This window comes from Pteropus alecto, unplaced genomic scaffold (genome assembly GCF_000325575.1).
Source record: "Pteropus alecto unplaced genomic scaffold, ASM32557v1 scaffold70, whole genome shotgun sequence".
Classification (NCBI taxonomy): Eukaryota; Metazoa; Chordata; class Mammalia; order Chiroptera; family Pteropodidae; genus Pteropus; species Pteropus alecto.
The window spans coordinates 2,500,892-2,526,680 of record NW_006431912.1 but is presented as its reverse complement, the minus strand read 5'-3'; the positions used below and the strand labels follow the sequence as shown (position 1 = coordinate 2,526,680).

Here is a 25,789-nt window from a genome sequence, read left to right as displayed (position 1 = left end):
ATTCCATCAAAATAAGTCAAATATGTGAAGTGTTACTACAGAGAAATAAGCACAAAATGTTGAGCAGGTAGGAAAGCCCTCAAAATATTTAGTCAAATCTAGAATATTATAACAGAACCTTATTCAGGTTTCACTCATTTACAATTTTGACATGAGTCAGTGAACTGTAACTTTGTACCATCCAAGGGAAAAATACTTTTAAACCAAACTAATGACAAAGAATAGGAATTACCTTTTTAAGAGAAAAAAAAACTTTGAATTTTATAAGACTCCATTTTCAAAATATAATTGCAGCAGAGTAACTAGTATGAATGGGGCTGGTGGTATGATATGCAACACAGAAATTATTAATTAGTTAATTAGTGTAAGGTTTAGTTAATTTGGTTAAAGCTACACGAATGGTAAGATTTTATTTCTTAAAAATAAATACAAGCAGATCTTATTTCCTTGTTATTCTAAATTGGTATTCTGAAAGACATTTGAGGGAGAATTAAAACTCGATTAAGAATCTTTTCAAATAAAGAATAAAACCTTAAGAAAACTGGCTATGATGTTTCAACTAAATTCCTTATTCTGCTGCTGCTTATGAAACGTAAGTCAGAAAAATGGCCATATCCAGTCCGACAGAATTTTAAAGCTGAAAGAACACCAGAGATAATGTACGCTCTCCACAAACAGAAGAGGAAACAGACTCAGAATGACTTATCAGAGCACACAGATCCAAACACAAGTGAATCTCAACTCACAAGCTAAGAGTCTCACTACAGAAAGAACTAATTTTGACACCACTGCTCATTAAGCCAATGTTTAATGAGGTTGCAACAAGGAGCTCACCTGTGGCTGGAACTGGAACTGGACACTGGCTCAGTAATATTAAGACTGTGAATGCATGGTCTACACTAGAGCCAAAGAGCTACAGAGACTTCCTCCTTACGTGCCTTTTCTTTTGGTCCAAGACTCGTATGTGTTTAATGAGGGATACAACAGAGTAAACTAATGGGGAGGTGGTAATTGGGAACACTATCTCTCCACACTTAAAACCCACACACCTTGGCCTCTGGAATGAAGGATGTTAAAATAAATTGATCCCCCACCCCAAATTACTATTTGGGCAAGCTTTTTTAAATCACATAATGTTACTTCTAGCAAATAAAGTTTTCAGTACACACAATCCAGTGACTGAGTCTGCTTTTTCTGGCTACTACAGGTACAGGCTAGGTCCAAGCAGTACAAGCTTTGAAACCATCGTCCAAGTTTTCAAACAAGAATGAGTAAGAAAACAACTGCTGCTAATACAACATACAAACATTAACAAGTGCCCAAAGAACAGTATTTTAGGTCATTAGATTATGTGCCAAAAGCCTGTTCCCTGGTAAATAATAGTTACTGTTGTTATACCTAAACTAGTTATACATGTCACAGCTTGCTTCTCAAAGAGAACATTCTACAGTCTTTCAAGAACAAAACCCTGCTTTATTTGGCATACAACAGTGAAGAGGTCTTGCAACATTTACAGTAGTCAAACAGAGCAGTTCAGTGCAAGCAATCACAAAATTTGGTCACCAACCAAACCAGAGCTAATCTCGCAGTTCCTGTAGATTAGAAGAAAATATTAACTCACTCCTTCTGCTTGTTGACTTTTGCATCCCTTTATTTGTGTATTGAAAGTACCTCTGTGGGAACTCTATGCCTAGACAGTTTAATTATTTATCGTTTACTTTGGGCAAATATTAATCATTATTTTGTGAAATGAGTTAGGTTCTTAAATTAAAAGCAAACAACAACAAGCCCTCTTCACACAGTATGGCTGCATTTTCCCTTAGTAATAAGATTTCAGTGCATCCATCCACCTCGGTCCAGCTGTTTGTCTCTAGGTGAGTCTTTAACTTCTGTCCAACAATAAGATGAGAGGGGCAAGGGGGGTTGTGAACCAGAAGGTACTCGCCAGAATCCTTCAGGAGTCGTTGTGTGACCCTCACCTTGACTTTGGGCGATTTGTGGGGACCAACTCCTTTCTTGCCGCCGCTTATTGGTTTCCAGGGGGCCACAGACCTCACCCACCCTGGCCCTCCACTAACTGTCTCTAGCAGAGGCGGGAGCTGTTTCCCGGCTGGCTCCGGGACAAAGGCAGCGGGCCCTCGGTGGTTCCAGACCCGCTCCTAGAGGCCTGTGCCCATCGCGCTTCCACGCCAACCCCGGCAGGGAGCGCCTCGCTCGGAGCCAGAGGTCAGCCCCGGCGGCGACCCCGCGTGGCCTCACCTGCCGCTCCCCGGAAACCGCAGCGGTGCCCCGCCCCCCGCCCCGCGTCCTGGAAATCGAGGTCCCAGGACCCACGGAGTAATGGCGCAGCCGGAAACTGGCCCCTCGACTTCCTCAGGCCGGATCCAGACTGGGGCCGACCTGTGGGCGGGGCGGCCAAGCTGGGGCTTCCGCCTTCCTGCTTCCGGCTTGACGGTGAGTTGCGAGTAGGGGTCCGAGTGCAAGGTCCTGGGTGCGATGTAGGGAAGGCTGGTGGCGGCTGCGGGGGTAGCTTTGCCCTCGTGCCCAGCAGAGGCGGCCTCAGCGCCGGGGGCGTGTGGTGTGGCGGGGCCGACCCTGGGAATCCCGGAGCCGCCCGCTCTGTGAGCCCCGCAGGGCCCGCACACGCCAAGGCCCAGGGTCGGCTGAACAGGGCCCCTAGGGTCCGCCGGCCGGGTGGGGTAGCGAAGGAAGAATGAGCAAGGGGAAACGTAAGCAGGGAACGGAAGTGCGGATGGCGGTGGAGTGCTGTGTCACCCACAACTTCAGGCGCGGATCTCGTCCGGAGAGGCGCACGGGAAGTCTGTGGCTGTGGACGATCACTACTTTTTGTGTGTTAATGGCTAAAACTTTGTCATGAACCGGGCCCTTCACTCCCGCTTTACTTTTCATTGCAAAGTTCTTTTGCTTATCTCTGAATTCTGTATTAATTCATTACTGGGCTGGAGAAGTTGAAAACGGATTTCTGTGAGTGGGCTTATGAATTTGGGGAGTGGGGAGGTGGGCTTAGGATATTTAACAATATCCTAGGCACTTTAATGTGTCTTTCGTTGAAAATTGGAAGAAACCGTAGTATATAATTAAAACCAGGCAGAAATTTTCTTGAGATGGGATTTTGGTGATTTTTGTTTTGGTTTTCTCTTCTGATTTTTCTATGAACATGAATTGTTCTTTAATGATTTAATCATTAAAGAGTAAGGCGAGGTGTTCGATTTTGTAATTATGTACCTAATCCTATAGTTGACATTTGCTGTAACATCAGTGAGCTAGTCATTTTATATGTAACTGTGCTTCATAAATTTATTGTTGAAACAAGTTATTAAACTACAAGATCTACAGTAATTAGTATTTTCTTATAGGGCATTTGCAATTGTAATAATTCTTCAAATTAGAGAGAAATAGTTATTAAATGTCTATAATGTGCCCTGCAATTTTACATGTCATTTATAGATCGAAGATATAGATTTTAGAAATTTTCCATTTAAAGTTGTATTATAATTACCTTGAAAATTGTGACTTAAACTTTTTATTTTTTTATCTATTCTTTTCAACCCTTCCAGTATATAGAATTTAAACCTTCTCTCAGAAGTGTATAGTAGAGCTAAAGAAGACAGCAACCAACCAGGGGTCATCTGAAATTGTAATTGGCTCACTAATAATCCCAGGACAAAGTTAGAGATCACAACTGAAGCATAAGGTAGATGATTTTTTAAATCCCAGCTGAAATTGTAAGTGACCGTATATACACCCATTCCTACCCAGAAATTCTAATTCTGCATTTTGAATAGAGGTTGACACAAACAAGAAAGGTTGAAAAGCCTCTAGGGCAAAATAGACAATTTCACTTAATTTCACACTGTCCTCATTTGTCAGAGAGCCCTCCTTTACCAACTCAAAATAGAACTAAATGCATGGCACTTGTTCTGGTTAGTTTTCTCATAATTAAATACATTCTCATTTTTTAAATTATGTCTTCAAGTAAGAGTCCTCAGAGCTGAAAGGGAATAAAATAGCATGTCACTTTTTGCTTATATCTGTATATGAATGTGGGTGTTATGACTTCCTTTCCTTTTTATCCCTGGGAATGGCCATTACCTCTCTTTCTCCAAGCATTTCACATACTCTAGCTTGTCCTTTTCAAACACTAAATTTGACGATTTGTATTTTTGTTAATTAGTACTTAATAGTACTAAGGCTATGTCAAATAAACGACAAATGGAAGTCAGCTGTTTCCTGGAATGAATGCATAAAACTCAAGGTCCTTATCCAAGTATGCTGCTAAATAAAGTTTGTCTTGAATATAGGAAGCGTGTGAGAATGCATAGTCCTTATGACAGAGTCCACATGGTTATCTTCTATACCTTCACATCTTTTAAATGACACTCTTCTGGTTGTCCTAGTTGAGTTATTCTTAACTGGGGATATTAGTCTATATTAAAATAGTATTATTTAATACTTTTAAAAACTAATGAGCGATAATGGAATTCTGAGTTAACCGATTGTATAACTTTGAAAATTTGATTAACCACTTGTCTTTTCTCTTGTTCTCTCCTCCCAGCTCCCCTTTTCTAAGACCGCTATAAAGATGTTTGATATAAAGGCTTGGGCCGAGTACGTTGTGGAATGGGCTGCAAAGGATCCATATGGCTTCCTTACAACAGTTATTTTGGCCCTTACTCCATTGTTTCTAGCAAGTGCTGTACTCTCTTGGAAATTGGCCAAGATGATTGAGGCCAGGGAAAAGGAGCAAAAAAAGAAACAAAAACGACAAGAAAATATTGCAAAAGCTAAACGACTAAAAAAGGATTGAAGGAATGAACAGGCTCTGCAACCAGAGTAAAATCATTTGGAAAATTGTGCAGCTTTGGAAGGACCCACTAAGGCTTTTCTGGATTCTCTGACAGTATTTAGTAAATGAAGTCTGAGCATATGGAAGAATCATGTTAGTTCTGACCTCTACTGTAGCAACTTTTATGCTTTGGTGTAAAAGTCTGTTGATAGTTATTGTAAGTTGGCATTTGTTGTACTACAAATTTCTTTATAACCAACCTAGTCATTTGCCATTTTGCATCGTATGTAAGGAAATGTAAACATCCTGAAGAAAAAAAAATGACTTTAGATTATGAACTCTGTTCAATTAATTGCTTAAAATGGGGTCCTGTTCTGGACAAAGGAAATTCAGAATGTAAAAATCAGAATTGTCCTGAGGTGAAAAGTGTACTTTGGCTTAAGAGAGATACAGTGTATTAATTATATCTTTTATCACTATTGCTTTAGAATCATTTTTGGCTTTCTCAAAATAATCGAGTACTTCTATTTTCTGCATTTTTCTCATTTTAGCCTTTGAGATACTGGTAAGTTATCACATATTCTGCAGTTTTAAAGTCTAATTTTATAAAGAATTATCTTATTTTCTTGACAATGTAGAATACCACCTACCCGATATAACAATTTTTGTACTGATGAACACTGCCTTTTTCTTATGAGATGCTAAGTAGAGTAAAGCTTGCAGTAAAAATGCCAAACCTTGTAGTACTTTGGAACCAGTTTATTCTAACTTGTGCTAAGCAGAAATGAGAAATAGTTAAAATGTCCTATCTGATAATTTGCTAATTATATAGCTGCCATTTTTACTTTTTATTCCATTTTTTGTTTTAACTCATGGTAGTTATGTCTGATACTTTTTGATCAAACAAGTTCATGATGAACATTAAAATTTCAAATTTCTTTTAAGGAACTCAATAAGTCACATTTCATAAGTGGTAAAGAAAGTCTTAACATTTGGAAAAATTTTGTTTAGCATAGTAGTAACTGGGTGAAAAAGATAAATTATGTCAATGAGAATGTTAGAAATAAGCTAATAGATATTTCAATTAAATAGTATAACTGGAACTTTTTACTGTTAAAAATGGCTTTTATAAATGCATGGTCCAATAATTTTACTTGCTGTCAGTATTTAACAGCTTATTAATGTTTTCCTCACCTCTGATCATGAATTTTAAATTACAAAAATTATCTAACAGCTTCTATTTAAAAATGAAACTAGATATCGAAATAAATTTGTTACTTTTATAAGGAGGTCCTGGTTTTTTTGGTTTTTTTTGTTTGTTTTTTTAGGAGGGGATAATTAAATACAAATTAGGTGTGCTATGCAAGTTAGACTTTTCAAAGGGTTATGAATTTCATTTATAGCTAAGCATATTTGTAAAAGTCAAGGGCAATGTTTCTCAAATATGAGAACCTAAGGACCCCTGAGAATGTTTATGGACTTGTTTGAACAACAACACTTATTATTTTAGGTTGCCAGTTCCTAATTGATGCCATTGTAATCAACACATTGCAACCCTAGGTACAGAAATAATTCAATGTTTAGATATGAGTTATACAAGTGATCTAGGATATGCTTTTTGTATTGAAGTTAAAGTAAAACTTTAAAATAATTTTTAGATATACCTACTAACCCTCATGGGTCTGCAGAGCCCAGTTTAAGAAAAACTAAGTTAAGATATATCTAAAATGCTTTTGGGTTTCTGCTATCAAGCTGTTCACGGAAGGAATATATATATACATATATCTTGCTTATGGCCACATTTTAGAGTAAAAGTACTAAAAGCAAAAGATATATTCACCATAATGCTTATCTAGTAAAGCTGTAGTTCCATTGGTTGTGATAATTTAAAGGTATTTATTTAACCGAAATCTGTTTTTCTATAATTTTTGTTGTCTTAACATGCAAATTTTATATTTCTTAGGCATATGCCATTTGCTTCTTCAGTTTTTCCCAACATTTATGGAGCCTTTTTATACATTTGAGGTCAACAAGGTTTTATAATATTTGTCTGTGTGTTTTTGTGTCTGGGGTGAGGGTGGGATTTAAAATTGAGACTATTGTGAGATTTGGGATTCTTTAGAAAAATCAGTCTTCTCATTGTCACAAATACTACTATTGTTGAAAGACTCCCATTTACTATTATTCAGATTACTACTTTTAAAAATTACCTATTTAATTATGTTTTTTTTTTTTTTTTCTGAACTGAGAATACAATCAATTACCATTTTTTTGGTCTGATTTTGGGGAAAAAACCGGGCCACCTGTAACAAACATTTTACCTTCTTCCCCATCCCACCCCGCCAAAATTTGTCAGAATTTGATCCATAGTGTCCATGTGATTAACTCCAGCATGGTATTATTACTGTACCAGATGTACAAGGGTAGTTTTTACTTTTATTTCTTGAAGTTACACTAAGCAAACTGGAAATAAGCTTAGGAAGCTATGAAATGGAAACCCAGTGTGAGATAAATTACAATTAACAGTTTCTCACCTATTCCTTCTTATGAAGTAAAGTGGCAAGGGGCGCTTTACACCTCATTTGCTTTTAAGTTAGAGAAAGTTTGATTCCTATTTAGGAATGACCGCTTTTATGTTTGTAATTGGTTATAGGGTCACTCTCATTTATTTCATATCTGAAGTAAATTATAAGGACAAATTCTGCATTTCTCAAACATTAAAAGGGATTCCATGTTCAAATACCAGGTGTGGGAAACAAGGTAAAACAGGATTAATTCCTGTATGATTTCTTGGGGTCTTTTAAGTATCGCATACTCTTCTCACCTTACTTTTCCCTAAAGAACACACAGTTTAAGAAAGCCTGGTCTAAACAAATCCAAGTTACATTTTAAATGGTGTGGTTAATGAGACAGCATTAAAAACAATGTAATGGTATTGGTTCAAAACTGATAAATGACCGTCAAAATCTGTTAGTAAAAGGAATGGAAAAGGATAGCATAATGGGAAAATTTTCTCCACTTTTATTGATTTTTAACTTCAAATATTCAAGACATAGCTAGATTTGTATGAGTAAACACAACAGCTAACATTTCCTATATTGGAACAGTTGGTATAATGTAATAAGCCCATTATTAATAAAAACAAAAATATGCTATATGCATGTATTGTAGAGGCATAAGAATCAGGAAGGATTTACCTCTGAAAAAGTAATGCATATATTAAATTATTTAAAAATAAACATCTTTTGGAATTAAAGCTCCATAAATTTAAGTCTGGAAGAGATGGAAAAACACTCATTTAAAATATAAATACCCCAAATATATTAAAATATATCTTAACATCATATTTTTATACTGTAATATTTTAATACTGTTAGGTAGCTAGTCAGACATGAGCGACAGGGGAACAAAGGAATAGGGACCTAGCCTAGAAGACAAACATCTTTTGGAATTAAAGCTCCATAAATTTAAGTCTGGAAGAGATGGAAAAACACTCATTTAAAATATAAATACCCCAAATATATTAAAATATATCTTAACATCATATTTTTATACTGTAATATTTTAATACTGTTAGGTAGCTAGTCAGACATGAGCAACAGGGGAACAAAGGAATAGGGACCTAGCCTAGAACTCCCAAAGAACACCCTATTGGTAGGGTGTGGCATCCCAGAGACAAAGGAAAGGAGGGTCATAATCTTAGCTGGCCTAATCCAGCTACAGAAGTCTGCAGAAGGTACTACCCTAAATTGCCAACAATTTTGTTTCATTATAATACTATGTTTACGCCTAGAAGTTCATGAATCTATAACAGACAATTCTGGGTAAGCACATGAGCACTAGGCAGAGTTATGTAGTAGGCAAGTGTCAATCAAAATGACTTCACTTGCCTTTGTAACTACCCATCATGGCCCTAATATAATGCAGACCTCTCCTTCCCCAGGGGTTACAGTTCTCTGTCCTCCCTGGCTGTAACCCATGTCCCGCCCACCCCTTAGGGGTACATATCATCATCTCTACGTGGTTAGCAAGTAGTAGGCTTGACCCATCTACCTCATAACGTACTTTTAATAAATGAATATTTCTCATATTCACTGAGTTGAAATTCATTTCATTAGTGATAAGGACCTAGAGGTGTGTGTTAAAGGAACTCTGATTGTCGCAACAGTAACAATATTTTAATTCTGCTTGTACATGCCAGTCCTAAAAGCCAAGTATAAAAAAAAGACAATTAGGCCAAGATTGTAGTTCAATTTTTACATAGGACATTTAACTCTGTTCTGATACCACCCAACAGTGTAACCAGACAACCTAAAATTGTTAGCCTTGAGGAAAGGAGTGTGGATGGATTATTACAAACTTCATTCCCACCTGTCAAAACCACTTTGAAAGTGCATACTCTAATATAATCTTACTATAACATAAGGTATTTTCTCACAAGTACTCAGCTAAAGGTTTTTTCCCCCCTGCTTATTTAAAACATTTTAAATGAGAACCGTAAAAATTAAAATTAATGTTAGTTGTTGTGTTAAGATAGCTATAAACAGGCTATATGGCAAACATTTATAAAAGATGTGTATAGAATATAATTAATAAGTTAATGTGAATTTGACAGCAGAAATATTCTAATATATGTGAACATTTACATTTTTCCTGATATCCAGGATTCAAGAACATCATAATTTACAACCAATTATACTACAAATTTTACCTCTTTTTATATTGCCTAGTTCTTTTTTTGCCTCTATGGTAAAATATAATATTATTTTGTAATGATGTAAAGACAGAATAGTTAACCTGATCACTTAGGGGTTGTTTTTGTCATTCAATAAGTATGTTATGGTGATGACATTTGGTTACTTGTTTTAATATAATATTCTATAGTTGTATTTTTCTGTGGCTTATTTCTTAAGCAATAAAAATTTTTACCATCTATTAAGTAAAAACCTTAACCCTTTGTTTTTAGGAGTTCATTGTAACACTTAACTAGGTGTTACAATTTCCTTATATTTTTCAGAGCATTAAATTTGGGGTCATTTATTAAGTACATATTTATTGAGTGCCTATTTTTATAATTCCAAACACTGTGAGAAGAACTCTGTATTAGTTAGAACTTTAATTAGCAACGAAAACTTGGTTGTGCACTTCAGAAAATGTATGACCCTTGAAAGATACTTTTGTGTAAAGTCAGTGTTTTAACATTGTCATCCATCTATATTTTTCTTCAATATACAAGCCATGGAATCCCCATCATCAGTGGAATCGCTTTTGTAGAACTCTCCTATTTCCATTTTCTCAAAGCAATTTTTAATCTCACCGGACTTTGCTATTGTACCACTTCTCTGTTTACTGTTTTTCCATATTTTTTTGTGATTGTTTCTCTCCTTTTATTGGTCCTAATTCGTCTTCAAACTCCAGCCTCAATCCATAAATTAGCTTTAGTCCCATCTACTCATCAAGGGGGTTGTGGTTCTTTTTTCATTGTTGTTTATCAACTACATTATCTTAGCCTCAAAATGTTTTAACCAAATTCATGTTCTTGATTACTCCTTAGAATCTTTTAGAGTGCCTCTTCAGAAATAGGAGTCTTCTCATTATTTTTCTTTTATATATGATCATTTAGGAGAGCTCACATATATTTATCCTTATTTCTATTAAGATATACCTTAGCTGGTTCTTAAATGATCATAAGGATTCATGATGTATTGAGCATTTACAGCTACATGATACTTCTTAAGGGAACAATCCAACAAAGGGAATAAAACAGGATCATAAACCCAGAACTAAATCTAAGGAAGGATTTAAGTCTAAAAGAAGTTAGGTTGATATAGTCCATAATCTCACATTTCTTATGCACACTGAAAATGAATTCTTAAGCTTAATAGAATAGAGAACTATTGTGCAGTCAGAAAATACAACATAACTTTTTACTTCTTTTATTTGTTAAAATGGTCACATGTATGTAAATGAAATGATTTTACACATTACATTCACTGATTGTGCCTCTTGCCATCTTGTGGCATCCAAGATCCTGGCTGAAAGGTTTTACCAGTGCTGGTGGGAGCCACTGAGGGTTCTTCCTTTCCGAAGTACGGAGCAGATGCATGCCCTTTAATCTGAGTTTCAGCTGGTGGCGCCAAGAGCTCCTCATTGCTTTCTTTACTAAGGAATTTTCCTTTTTCATAAAAATCTTGGCTTTTTATTTTAATTTCTTCTCTATGTTTCTCATTCTTTAATATTTCCTGTATGTATATATAAATTGGAGAAACTTAAATTTCTAGTTAGAAGAAAACTCAAAGTACAGGTTTTATGAAAAAATAGCTAATAGAAAATAAAGTACATATATACATGATACTTGATTTGCATTTAAATAATACACAGATATGTACAGAAGTTTGAAAAAGCTGATTATATACCAGTATTACTTGAATTAAAAAGCTCTCTCCTCATATACTATAACATAGAAATATTTATTACCCAGTAAGTTAAACAAACTACTTACCATGAAATATACAAGAGCACTCCATCAAAGATTTCCTAAGCTTAACAGCTAATGTCTGCCTCAAAACTAATCATCGGTGAATATACTTTTTCCTGGAGATAAAGTGAAGGTGAGATGGCCTCAGAAAGATGCCCCAACCAGTCTTTTTCTTCTATGGGATTTAAAGAATGGATGCTATGGCCACCCTCTGTTGTGCCAGAACCAAGCTCCATCTGCTTCTCTTTCTCTAGAGAGGTATGACAGTGAAGAGGATAGAAATGGAATCAGAGTTCAGCATGCCCTAGACACTGGTTTCAGAGAGGTACTATGTGATTAGAAATGCTTCCTCAAATCAGTGCAAGCAATTTGTGTAATGCAGTTCTGACCCTCAGATTTGCTGGTCCATCTGCAAGGATCTATACCCTAATTTACAATGAATCTATTATTGTATTTCATCGAATATAAGAATCATCAAATTCAAGAAGCACCATGGTTATATGTACCACTAAAGAAGGCAATTATATTCCTTCACACCTCCTGATTTCAGAGATGTTAAAATTTGAAAAGATTTGCATCGTAAAAACAGATGAAATATAGTAATTACAACTTTTTTGTTGTTTCTTCTATCTTAATGATTATTTGTAAATGGGTGACACTTTTAATGTTCTTTTTGCTTACTGTATTTTCTGATTTTTTTTAAATAACATTCATAATATGAAAAAGTTGTTACTGTAACTAATATCTGACAACATTGACAAAAAGAAGTCTCTCAAGTTATTTTTTAATCTCGACACTTTAAAAAATGACACTGAAAAGCATCTCTGGGTATCTAAATGTATGATGCAATCTTTCTGTTTCTAAAGAATTTCAAGTAATAAAAGTCCTTTAAAAATGTAAGCACCAATATTTAAAATCAAATTTAAAATAATGGTTTGTAGTTAAAGAGGCAAAAAGGGCTTGAGGGGTTATAGTGTTGCAGACTTTCAGTTTTAGACAGAAAGCAGGGCCCAGATAATGAAACTCCCTCCTCAAAGCAAACATGTGAGGGAAAGAATATTTGTAAATATTTTTGTAATTTCCACAAAATTGACCAATTCCTCACAAGTAATTTAATAACCACAGTAACTATGAGTTTAGGGACAGTTGCTGTGCATCAGGGTGAGAGTAGTCTGCCTTTCATACACCTTATAGAATTCTGAGGTGAAGTGACCATATATCACAAAGGAAATGCCCCAGTGTGATATTGGAAATAGTGAAAGTAGATGAAAATACGTTCCCACATCTCCATAGTCTTCAAGATCCTCTATGAACTGCTGTGTCTTCATGTCTTTCTCTTGAGCAGAATGAAAGGTTCAGGACCGGGCTGGACTTGCTCATATTGCCCAACACTGGTAGCAAGAGGCTACTGAGATGTTGGTATGCAGTGGCCTGGTTTTTGTATAAGAGGATCAGTCACATGTCTGAAGCTGTCCGTTTCTGCTTTATTTACTTCAGCTCTACTGTTGCAGTCTTACAGCTGTACAAGCCTATGCCTTCCGCATGAAAGGAAATGGAGGACAGAGAGCTGTTCTTTTTGCCTGCCTTCACATAATTTCTCTTTACTTACCATTACTCTGCTAAGTCATTTTCTTTCTTTCAACAGCTATTTAGGCAAATGAAAAGCCAATCAGGATATGTTAATTTAATATATGATGACAGAGTAAAGATTTCAGAGTTAAAAAATATAGAGACTATAATTTTTTTCTAGAAAAGAATTTTCCTTTTTGTCTTAAAAACAACAACAACAACAACAAAAAAAACACTCCCCCAAACAACTAATTGTTACCAGACCCCTGCTAACAGCTTCTGGGAAAATTAAACAGAACATAAATCATTTATGAAAGGAAAACTAGTTTTATAAATATTTGGAATAGAGAAAATGAAAGTAGGTAGAAAAAAGGAAATTTGTAGACTTAAACAAATCATTCCTAAGAAAGCCTATTTTATAGTAGAAACTGCCAGAAAGCATGGATTTTCCTTAAATTTCCTTGTAACAATATCACCTTAAATATCAGTTTATCAATAAAACCAGTATGCTTGTTTCAGTGTCTGTACAGGGATAAACCAAGAGTAAGTGGGTCTTCCTTCACATAAAAATGTTTATATATTTAAAATAAATATTTATTCTTTTACACAGTGCTTTTCTCTCTGCCAATATTCTTTAACATTAAAAAAAAGATGGTCGTGTGGTATTTTGTCACTTGCATTGTACCATAATTTCCTTAATGACTATCCCATTGTTGTTTCCAGTATTTCACTTGTTCATTTTAAAAAACAGCACTGTGATGACTATCCACATAGACAGTTCGTGGATACAGACGTAGTATCAATTCCAAATCGACCGTGTACTAGCTGTGACACCAAGAAGGTCACTTAACTTTTTTCAGTTTCAGTTTCTTTATCTGAAAACAGGAATGACTGTATGTATAAATATTTACACCTTAAATATATGTATACTCTTCACACTGTTAGGTCTTCTGGAAGGTTCTTAGTAGTGGTTAAGAACATGGGCTCTGAAGTAAAACTACCTACATACAAATCCCAGCTTTCCTATTAGCTGTGCGACCCTGTCAACGTTGCTTAACCCATCTGTGTCTCAGTTTCCTCATGTATAAAATAGAGATAACAATATTGTCTTCTTCAATGGGCTGTTGTAAGGACTGGGAAAGATATGGATGCTGGGAAGTGATAGTACAACATGAAAGGGTATGGGTAGATTTTTAAATAATGACTATTTATTCCATTCCATTAAAAGATAAATATACCAAACATATACCCATTCCTCTTTCTCACTGGAGGATACAAATATAGTCTCAATACTTATACTTTTAAGTACTTAAAATTTTAACCCACTAGTTTGTGATATAGATTGAATAACTATTTGTTGTGAAAATTTTATAAATAGCAGAATCTCTACATAAATTGCTATCCTTATGAAGAATAAACAGACAAAATTTATAATGTGCTGGGAAAAATCTCCAGTGTTTTAATGTGCTATAGCTTCCAACAATGGCAGCAACCATTAACACTGTGTTGAGAACAAAGTGTTAGCAAGGTACAATCTACAGGCTTGAGAACAAGATGGAGTAAATGATGTCTAGTCCTCCTGCCACAAACAACTAGAAAACTGGGCCAAAAATAGTAAACTCTGCAGATCATAAACAACAGGTAGTGCAGTACTATGATCTCTAAGAGAAGGGATACAAATGAGATAAGCTTTGTATCACCTCAGCTTTCTGCCTGGCAGCATATTCTGGTAACAGGGTGGGGAAACCCAACCAGAGGTTAGAGGTCTTGTTGAGCTAAAGAGATAGAGATGATTGGTTGGGGAGGCTAAAGAAGCAGAATTTGTGGGGCAGGGTACCAAAATACATAGAGAAAGAATACCAGAAATCTGCATAGAGATCCACTTGAGTACTGGGCTAAACCTTAAACTGTATGTGGGTAGGGTGAGACTCTATAGGGCCAGGAAGGTCAGTTCCTGGGTAAAGAACAACTACTGGGGAGCTGTAAACTGAACAACTACTGGAGTTTGCATGAGACTAGGAGACATTCAAGTTCTAATCATTTAGAGATTTCTCACAGAACATGTAGGGCATTTATATAAAGACTTCTGAAGGATCACACCTTAGGAGTAAGGATAAATTGGCATGAGAGTCGAGGTAACTCTAGACCTGAACTGTCTAATATAGTAGCCACTAGTCACATGTTGTTATTTAAATTAATTAAAATAACAATTTAGTCCTTCCACTGCACCAGACACATCTCAAGGGTTTAGTCGCCAAATATTACTATTGACTGCCATACTGGAAAGTATAATATAAAACATTTCCATAATTGCAGGAACTCTTATTGGACAGCACTGCTTTAGATCCACCCCAATGAGACTTAAAAAATAAGTCCGTGATGTGCTGATTCACATCTAAATTAATGTACTCCAAAAGAAAACTCAACATTTTTTAAAGGAAGGTAATAAAATCCAGATAGTAAACAATAGACTATTTCAATGTTCATGATCTAATCAAGAAGTGAAGGAAAGTGTGATCTCAAACCAGTCAACAGAAACAGAGTCAAACATGACAGAAATGATGAAATTAACAGACATGGACATTATCACAACTACTAGAAAAATGTTCAAAGGCCTAAAAGAAAAATGAACATAAAGAAGAAAGAAAAAGAAACTATTAAAAAGAACCAAATAGAACTTCTAGAGGTGAAAAAAAAAAAAAGCAACAACATATAAAATGAAAAATATAATACATAACAGCAGATTAGACACTACAGAAGAACAGTGAATCTGAAAACAAGGCAATGGAAATGATCCAAACTGAAGCAAGAGAGAAAAAGTTTAAAAAGTGAACCAGAGCCTCAGTGAGTTGTAGGATAATATCATGTAGTCTAACATACATGTAATTGGAGTCACAGAAAGAGAAAAGACAGGGAGGAGAGGAAATAACCACTAAAAATATTCCAAATAGATAAATATATAAATCTACATATTCAAGAAACTAAAAAACAGATTCCAAGCAGAATAAATATAAAACCAAAGAACATCAAAATCAATTGCTAAAAACTAATGACAAATAGAAAAAAAAACATTATTATACAAGATACGAAAATAGGAAATAATAGAGTTCTCATCAGAAATAAAGCAAGGTATAAAACAATGTAATGACTTTCATGTGCTGAAAGCAACAAAACCGTACAACTTAGAATCCTATATCCAATGAAAATATCCTTCAAAATGAAGGCATATTACTATTTTCAGACAAAGGCCGAATTTGTCATAAGCAAGCCTCTACTATAAGAAACATTAAAGGAAGTACTTCAGGCTGAAGGAAAAATGATATAAAATGGAAACTTGAATCTACATAAGGGAATAAATAGCATCAGAAATTATCAGAATGAAGGACTTCACTGTAGGGGAAAATGCTAGATTTTTGACACTCTGCTAGGTACTCAATGCCCTGTAACTTTTATGTCCACCCACTCCAAGTTCCTGTTCATTGAAACACTGTTCACTGAAAATGCTGTGGATTCTGAGGCTTATCTTGACTGTACCCACACCAACAGGACTTTTCAAGCTTTGCGAAGGTACCGGTTACCACTGCGTTGAGAAGTGCAGTGAAGGCAAGAGGACTGTAGTGATCACATGCAGCCCTCGAATTAACAGCACTATCTGCAAGGCAAGACAATGCCCATCTCCTCCATATCCCTGCCAACAGAGCTTCTGCTGGCTGAGACTCCCACTGCCCTGGCCTGCCTGGCTTGGGCCTCACCAGCAGCGTGTCAGTGATGGACCTTATCCGTCTGAAGCTGAGCCCCAGTGAGCTGACAAGTGGAAATTCACACATGAGGGCAACTCCGTGCTAAGAAGGTCACATCAAAGAGTCCCCTGGAATTAGGTATTGAAGGATGCCAATCTCAGGGTAGGAGAAAAAGAAACCATACTAACAACAGAGAAAGCAGGAGCTGTATCAAAATCTGTTGTTTCAGACTTTTTCCTAAATATACTGACTGTGAATGACTATTGTTCTGTGACAACTTCTCTCTTTTCAACAGACAGCAGGGGTGTTCAGTCGAAGCAAAGGAGCTGAGGCTTGAGTGTTTATGGAGTCTCAATATTGGGAAAACATTCAAATTTAGTTACAAAAGTATTATGTATTAAATGTTCAAATTTATAGAGTTTTCTATGTCAGATCATAAATTACTATTGTTTGTGAAGGATTACATTGAAAAGGAGATTTTTTTTTTTTTTTTTTAAAGAAAAGCTCTGGATGCCTTTAACAGGCTCACCACTGTTTTTGTAGCATAGGCAAGTTAATGGTTATTTATTGTGTACTACTCATTAATTCAGTGATGTGAACTCAAGCCCCTAAAAGGTTGTAGCTCAAGTCCTTTCCAATGCCACTTCTTTGCCAAGAGTACTGCTTAAGAGCCCTTTTGGTAGCTGTACTATTATTGTACTCAATGTTGTAAACTGCTAAGTGTGGTAATGATAAAAAGCTTTTAAAGTTTTTTTCTAATTAATAAGATATGGGCAAAAACAATGCTTGAAAATGCAATCTACTAACACGTTGACTTATAGCTCACTCCACTCATAGGCCATTAGGCACAATATAATCCCACTCTCACTGTCCCTTATGTGAAATTCTGGTAGACATGAATTTTTCAAGAAGGTAAAGAAATCAGCTCTAATATACAGTTATAGCTGTGGAAGATATCAGATAACAGAACTGGATATTGGGACTATAAAAAAGAGGTAAAACAAATGGCAGGATAGGACTAGAGGTCTTGTGATGATGCCTTGGAAGAAATAAAGGAAATTGAGGCAATGTAAACCCGAACCCTGGAACTGCACTCCAGTATCTAAGAGAGACAGCCGACCACAAGTGTTCTTTGATGAAGTTATCCTGAGTGGAAGAAAGTTTAGCTTACTCGATGAGTGCTGGGGAAAGAGAAGGGCTGAGAAATGTCTGAGTGAATTAAAAATGTTACTCAAATCACTCTGTGAGTTATGTGGATCCCCGATTACTAGGTTGTACAACTGAAACTGGTATATTATTATATGCCAATTATAATAAAAAAAAACCTCATTGAATTGTACAATGTAAATACGAGCAACTAATTGTCTATTATATTCAATGAAACCGAGAAAAAAATTGAATAGAACTAAATACAATAAAGCTAAAGAAATCAAAAACAAACACCACCAACAACAAAAAAACATTACTCAAACATTTTTCTGCCTCAGGTATTCAAGTTATTCTGCATCTCTGGCACCATACTCGGACCAGATGTGTGTAAGTGAACAATTCTGAGTGTATGCTATTGAATCGAATTGAATATTTGGATGCAGATCTAAGCTTACACACAAAAACATTTTAGAACTATTATCTGTTATTACATATATACCTAGTGAACAAGGGAAGGTAAATACAAATGATAAATTATCCATATTACTAATTTAAGATATGTAAAATGTCACTGGTAGTTGTTTTATTTAGTGTGCTTATATATATGTGCCATATATATGTATAAATAAAAATGAATAACAGTTTTAATAATATATTCAAGATCTCAATTCTCTAACCTTATTTCTCTCTTTAGAGCCTTAACCTGGTCAACTGAGAATTCTTCTACTGAGTGTTTCTGCAATACTCTCTATATACATATATATTATGCTGATGGTGTTATAATCATGTTAAATATAAAGCCCCATAATAATAGACTTTGAAATTATTTGACAATTTTTATAGAGATACACTTAGAAATAGACAAGAGCTAATGGTCAGTCCTTTATTAGGGAATAATAAAGTTTGTTTCAAAAAATGCTATGACTCTAGCTAGGAAAAAAGGCAGGCAGAACACATATATACATATCATAACTTGTTTCTTCTTTGCTGTTCTGGCTCCACACTCCTCTTTAATATTTATAAATGGTCTCCATTTGGCTTCAAATACTTGTGAATTAAAGTATGCCATATGTAACTATGTTCAAACTTAAGTATAAAACACATCCCAAGATAAAATCTAAATACAGTTTAAAGTAAATTCAACAGTGCTTCGTTGTTAGAAAGTTTACTATATCTAAGAGCAAGCAAAGACTTAGGGGTCAGCCTTATGAATAATGATAAAATTGTCCATGTCACTGGATATTTTTTTTAGTCTTCTGTGGGAACAAAACCATGGCCATTTCATAATGAACAAATTATATTACATAAAAAAACAAGAATCTGAATTTTTTAAAAGTTTTAATTTAAAATTATAAATTAGCAATGATTTGTAGCAAAAGCTTAATGTAAATATAATCTTTAATAACTACTGGATCTAGATACATACTTTTCAAAGTGTACATTAGATAAAGATACAGTGAAAGTTTTGGTTTTATAAATAGATCAACTTTCTAAAATATTTAAATTACTAAATGTATTCTTCCTAATCCATACATTTGCCAACTCTCACTAGACATGTGCTATATAATATAAATATATTTGACTTTGATAACTCCATTAATTTCTTTCCATAAGTTATACTATACATATTAATAAATAATTTTGTTTTTATAAACATTAAAAATATTAAAGTATAAGTATACTAACTTTGAGTCAATTTAAGAAAAAACATTTGAAGAATACAAAAAGATTGAGTAAGTAGATTATAAGTGAAAATTTGGCATGAAGTATGTTCCAAGTCCCCAAACCATAGACATTTGGTTAGTGTAAAATGGTCTCATCCAGAAAGTAGCCTCCCAGAATATGCTACACTCAAAGGCCATTATCAACATAATTATAACAGGAATATGGGGAACAACTGTTTCAAAATGTTCTAAACTGAATATTCTTTGTACAGTGTCAATTTTGTAATATACCAAGAAACAATTCAGACCCAGGAAATGCATTAGCAATGCTTAAGCTTGGAAATATTGCCAAATTGTTTAATTAAACTACATTTTCTAGTTTTACAAGTTGAACTGCCAGGATAAAATAATATGTCATTAGATTACCCTTTTTTAATATGTGAAAGAAAGAAGAGGAAAAAAAGGGAGGAGGTATTATAGGTCACCAAAAGGAACTCTCTGTTTAGACCTGAGGCATGCCTGCTAAATTAGTAATCAAAAATGAATTTAACCTTGCCTGGATGGGAGTAGAAACAAAAAGGGTAAGTAAATGACAGAGTTTGGTTAGTACGAGCACTGGGTTGCTAAGAAATCCATTAGAATGGAACAACAATCAAGCAAGTTCTGCTTTAGCAGAAGCTGTTCCTGCTATGTATTCTTGCCAATCACTAGTGTGCCTCTGCCAAATCAATGTCACATTTAATTTATGCACATTCAATCTAAGCACAGAGAATTTGATCTGTTACAATAATGAAAATTAGACTGAGTTTTGTTGTTTTGACATGCTTTCTTAAACTTTTCGCCTGCATTTTTTCAAAAATATTTCTATTGCAAGAAGTTGATCTCAATGATTTTTGTTATTTGAGGGGACAATTGTAAGGTTGTTTATATTCCTTGCTGGCTAGGAATTTCTGGCATTGAGTTTCCCTTCTTTGAACTTGAGCCAGAAAATTATTAAATCTCAAAATGTCACTAAAACAAACTAATCAGAGAGCGCAAAGTTTTGCAGGTGGTATTTCCTTTAATAATATAAACGAACTATTCCATATATATGAAAAAAGACCTTTGAGCATAAAGATACAATTATTTAATTAAAAAGGAAATTTAGCCATTAAACATTAATAAAAAAAAAAACAATAACAGTCACTTAACTTTAGTCCCATTTAATTGAATTGTTCTGGTGGGAGATGAAAAAAAACAACAACAAAAAAAGCCAAACCTTGTTCCCTTGTGTGAGAAGGGGATAGACCATAATCCCTGGGAGAGAAAGCAATGTCAGGTCTCCATGGCTTTCTAGGCTTGGGCTCTTAGAGTGGGAAATAAATGGCAGAGAGGCTGAAGCCTCAGAGGAAAGAAGAGGCTCCATCTGTGAATGATTGCTAATTTTTATTGAGCTGTTATGTGCCAACAGCTGAAGGAAGAAAAGAGTTCTTCTATCCTAGGCTAAAGCAGAGAAGTAGAGGAGTTGGGCAAGAAGAGGTGAGACAAAATTAGAGAAACTGCACCTCAAGCTTTACAGAGTCTGTCCTAGAAAATAAAAAATGTAGCTGAAGACATACTAACTTATTTATGTATTCTTCATTCTTCCTTTTATTAAGTAAATATGCTGAGCACCTACAATTCAAGGCCATGGGGATATAAAGAAGAAACGTGGCTCTCACAGAGCTTCTTTGGGAGAAGAGAACAGGTAAAGGAGAGATGGCTTGATGCAACACAGACTTATCCAGGAGTCAAGGTAGGGAAGTGCTGAGTAAGCACAAATGGCCAATGATGTGTCTAATGCTCATAGGTTCTTTTCTACTTTCTCATTTACTCATTCACTAGTTCATTCACATATCAAGAGCCCACTATGTGCCAAGGATACACAGTTAAAAGACAATTTAGAACTGACTTCCTGGAGAAGGTGACACCTGAGTCTTAACAATAGGAATTAATTAAAGAAGTAAGACGAGAGGGGGCATTGAATTCTGGGAAGATGTAAGTACATGTTCACAGGTATGGAAGGGTAAAGTAGCACAGCAAATTCTGGACACTATCAGCAGTTCATGGCACTCAGGGGTCAGAATATGCTAAATCTTATAATGCAATGTTAGGATATTTAGATTTTATCCTGAAAGCCATGGTGAAATATTTTGACTTTGAATCAACAGTAGGATTTCCAGATAAAAGAGTAGATTACTCAGTTAATTTGAATTTCACATAAACAACAAATAATTTTTAGTATAAGTATATACTAAATATTTCATGGGATATACTTACATTTATAATTATTCATTGTTTGTTTCAAAGCTAAATTTAACTAGGTGCCCTGTATTTTCATTTGAGAAATCTGGCAACCATAACAGAAGACTCACATGTTTATACGACATTAAACAAAATGACTTCGGCAACTGTAGAAATTGGATTGAGGGAGGCAAGACTCTAATAGAGGAATCAGAATACTACTGCAGAAATGCAAGTTAGAGATCATTAGGGCAGGAACCAAGACGATGGTAGTGAGATGGGATAGAAAAGACAGATTGTTAAGAAAATCAAAGTATTAAAGGTTTTGGTCACCAAGTATGTGGAGGTGAATGAGATCAGGATAATCTCCAAGATTCTGATTAGTGATAAGGAATAATACCAATAACCATGGTAAGAAATAGAGAAAAAGAGGAGTTCCATTTTAGACATACTAAATTTGAGATATCTGTAAAATAACCAAAAATCTTGTATTGAACTGTTAGCTCCTTCTTCTCAGACAAACTTCTGAATATTGAAGTGCTTCAGGACTCAATTTTAGGCCTTCTTTCTCTAAACTCTCTCTCTAAGTAATCATTTCCAATCTTGTAAGTTTAAATACTATCTATATATGCTGAAGAATTTCAAATTTATACTTTCAGGCCTGACCACTCTCCAAGCTCTAGAATCACATTTCCAACTATATGATTGATGTCGGTACTTCGATATCTAATGGACATTTTAAATTAAATATATCCAAGATCACTGAGGCTCACAGGACTAGCTCAGGTTTACACAATTAGCCTAGACTTGAAACGGACATTTTTGCCTCCACTGTGTTCTTTCCACTAATTACCACCTTGCACGGTTTTCAGCAAGTCTCACACTGGGCTCAGCATCCACTGAACTCAGTATTGTGTTGCCTGACTACATTGTTCTCCTGATCCCTGGCAGCTTTGCCTTGTTTCAATCAGCCCTTGCCCTATTCCCTTTCTCCAATGCTAAGATATAGACAAGCTTTAAAGTGACGCCCTAGTGCATGTACATAGAGAGGGACCACCTAGCTAACTGGAAGCCCTGAAAGTTAACTACCATACTCTCAAAGTAGACTCTCTGACATATCAAACGAACATCAGTGGGCTGGATCTGGGGAAGAGGAAGAGACCACTGGGATGTCCTCATGGTGGGAAGCAGCACTTCAGCCATCAATAGCTAAATCAGCTGCCCTTACACAACTAAGTACATTTACTAAAACTATCCTTATTTTTCCCTTACCTCCTACATCCTCTTAGCACCAAATATTATCAATTCCTCCACCAAAATGTACCTTGAATTGTGCAGTTCTTTCACCTCCATTGCCAACAGCGTTTCTTGCCTAGACAACAATAGCCTCTTAATAGGTCTCGGTGGTCCTCTAACGTCCACACAACAATCACTGACCTTTCATGCCACTTCCCATCAACAATCCTTTAACAAGTCCTTAGAACAAAACCCAAACTTGCCATGACAGACATGGGGGTACTCTGATCAGCTCTCCCTTCAAGAAACAACTTGCTTTCCAGCAGTGGAGAGTGTGGTGAACAGAGAGCTTCCATTGTGCTGCCATACCAGGGCTTATTAATAAATAGATGTTTGGGTCGTTTCTAGTTTTTCACTATGCCATATTTACTATTTCTATTACAAATAGCCCTGTGAACTATGCCAAACCGTGTATTTTCATCAGATGCCTAGAACAATGGCTAGCACATAATAGGTGTTCATATATATTGGCTGAATGAATAAATGAGGCTCTGTATGTGCATTCTACTCACTACTGAACGAGCAGATTAACTATGTATTTTGTAATTGTGTTATAAATCCAAATCTAAACTTAAAAAGCTATTATTAATCAAGGATAAATCATAGTCCATCATTTGTAAAACAAATCCTGATTCTAAATGACAAAATGTCTTCTTCATAATGCTAAAAAAGCCTTAATAATTGAAAAGTGAGAAAAGATAGGTACAAATTTATTTATACTCTTGGGAGTTTATACTAGTTTTTAAAAAATCAATGTGGTAAAGATGACTGTTCACTCTTTTGAAAATTAAGGAAAAAATATTTCTCTCTTTGTGTATCTTTCACCTGTCAACCAGGTGACTTAAAGTTACCACCAAATACAAAGTTCCTAACTTAAGAAGTCATTATAGTAAGAAAACTTAATAATAAATCAATTATTTTGAACCTAAAATACTTTTTTTTAGAGAAATTGTGTTATAATAATGGTTATATTCCCTGCCTAGTATACATTAAGCAACTTAACCACAGTGTAGCACATTTGCAATACATCATCCATACTGCCTATGACTGACTAAACTTGAAAACAGGCTGCTGGCATCTCAGAGGGACTGCTAGTGCTGTTCACCAAAAGAGGGAAGGGTACTGTAGGAAGGCAGTGGGTAAGTGGGGTTCAGTCACTTCAGATGGAACACAGGACTCAGCTCTCTTCATTCTAAAGCCAGTACAAACATTTCCCATCCTATTATGTGACTGAAGAAGGTAGGAATAACAGGACAGGATTGGGAAAGAGGGGGAGAAGGTGACCATGTGGCCAACTAGAAGTACAGCAGTCAGATAAACCACCACCACTACACCAGCAAAAATAATAATATCCACTTTAGCACTGACAGTCAGTTGGGGCTGCCTGCAGCAGTTATACAAGAGGGGAGCAGAATTCCCAGAAGAGTAGAAGCTGATGAAACCAACTAAAGGAGGGAGAATAAAAGGGAGGAACCACAATAACACCTTTTCTCCTAAGATAAAATGAAAAGGCTAGAATATTATTAAGGTTATATAGTAAGTTCTAAAGGGCAGGTGATCAGGTAAGCACAGGTGTAAGCTCAAGTGGGCATCAGTGGTAGTCCAAAAGCCAGGCTCCCTTTAGGTTTGGTGAAAAAAGGTAAGGTCAGGGATGTCTCAGCAGTGATGGAGATAGGATGATGAAGAAGCAAGGTAGAGTGAGAATTCTTATGGCAACTGGGAGAGGGCAGCAAAATGGTCAATTAGAAATAAGAACAAAGGCAAAAGGAAATCAAGAGCAGAGTAGGAACGAAGGCTTCCCAGGCTCTCATCAAGAGATAGAAGCTCTTTTTCTTTCACTTTCATTCACACACTCATTTGGCAATACGGATCACCTACGCTGAGCCAGGCACTGTTCTAGATCCTAGAGGTAGGGGAGGGAACAAAACACGATCCCTGCTCTCATGAGGCTAAAATTCTAGTAGGAAGAGACAAATGATTAACAAATAACACAGCTGGGGAATGTAAATAAGAAGATGACTGCCATTGCAGAAGTAATGAAACTTCTCATTTAATTGGCCTGCCCTTTTAGGTTTGCTAAGAACAGGAAACTTAAACTCATGTGGGAGTATTTGCGAAGGAGTAAACACAATTTTTTTCTTAGCTCCTTTTGAATGTTTTTTTTTCCCCTTTGAAATGGAAAACACTTAGATGTACATTATGCTTCTTAATGTCTACATAGTAGCTAGTGTTCCATTATACAGATATATCATAATTTATTCACTCAATCCTATACTTGGATATTTAGGATGCTTCATATTTTACAATACTACAAACAACAGCCTTGTATAAAATTTTTACTCATTTCCCAATCATTCCTTAGAAGATGTCCTCAGAGCTTGAACTACTATATCACAAGATTCCCATATATTTAGAAAATGGCTCTCTAGCCAACATCGACTTATACCTTCACCTAAGGTGAATGAGAATGCCTGTTTTCTCAAACTTTTTCACACAAAGAAAGTCCTTATTTATCATTTATTTTACCATGCTCAGTCTTTGGTTTGTCTTTTAATTTGTCTAGGACTTTGTTTTTATCAAAAAGTAGAAATTACTTATACTGTCAAATTTGTCAGTCTTTTCATCATGGTATCTGGCTTAGGTGTCATGCCTCTTATTCAATGCTGGGCTTGGGGCTGCTTAGCAAGAGGTACAGGGCACATTTAGGCTATATACTCCTTATTTGGAGTTTGTGAACCTTTAAGAGATTTAGGAAAGTCTTTAATATGCACTAAGACAGACCATTTGTATGGAAAAGCCACGAATAGCAGCTTGGATGGGCCCA

General features: G+C 35.6%; 2 protein-coding genes and 1 long non-coding RNA gene across 10 annotated transcripts in view; 1 reads left to right on the top strand and 2 right to left on the bottom strand.

Annotated features, from left to right (window-relative positions):
• Positions 1 to 2,319, bottom strand: part of LOC107196662 — an 81,267-nt gene extending 78,948 nt beyond the window's left edge. For both annotated transcript variants that reach the window (XR_003043673.1, XR_001518090.2), the window contains exon 1: positions 1,980 to 2,319. This is a non-coding gene — a long non-coding RNA (uncharacterized LOC107196662). The remainder of the gene's footprint in view (positions 1 to 1,979) is intronic.
• A 39-nt stretch (positions 2,320 to 2,358) lies between these two features.
• SMIM15 (small integral membrane protein 15) lies at positions 2,359 to 6,854 on the top strand. 7 transcript variants are annotated; one of them, XM_006906051.3, is made up of 3 exons: positions 2,359 to 2,454; positions 3,579 to 3,715; positions 4,577 to 6,854. In XM_006906051.3, exon 3 carries the CDS (start codon positions 4,604 to 4,606, stop codon positions 4,826 to 4,828), a length of 225 nt encoding a protein of 74 aa, XP_006906113.1. In that variant the 5' UTR covers positions 2,359 to 2,454; positions 3,579 to 3,715; positions 4,577 to 4,603; the 3' UTR covers positions 4,829 to 6,854. The 7 variants fall into 7 exon arrangements, with proteins under 7 accessions (XP_006906113.1, XP_024896908.1, XP_015454980.1 ...); XM_015599494.2 differs by lacking the exon at positions 2,359 to 2,454 and adding an exon at positions 2,461 to 2,729; XM_015599491.2 differs by lacking the exon at positions 2,359 to 2,454 and adding an exon at positions 2,461 to 2,819.
• Positions 6,855 to 10,720: 3,866 nt separating this feature from the next.
• The window catches only part of NDUFAF2 (NADH:ubiquinone oxidoreductase complex assembly factor 2), a 124,378-nt gene continuing 109,309 nt past the window's right edge, over positions 10,721 to 25,789 (bottom strand). Inside the window, exon 4 of the mRNA XM_006906049.3 lies at positions 10,721 to 11,049. Within this exon, the coding sequence (XP_006906111.1) occupies positions 10,798 to 11,049 (252 nt within the window). The 3' untranslated portion in view covers positions 10,721 to 10,797. The remainder of the gene's footprint in view (positions 11,050 to 25,789) is intronic.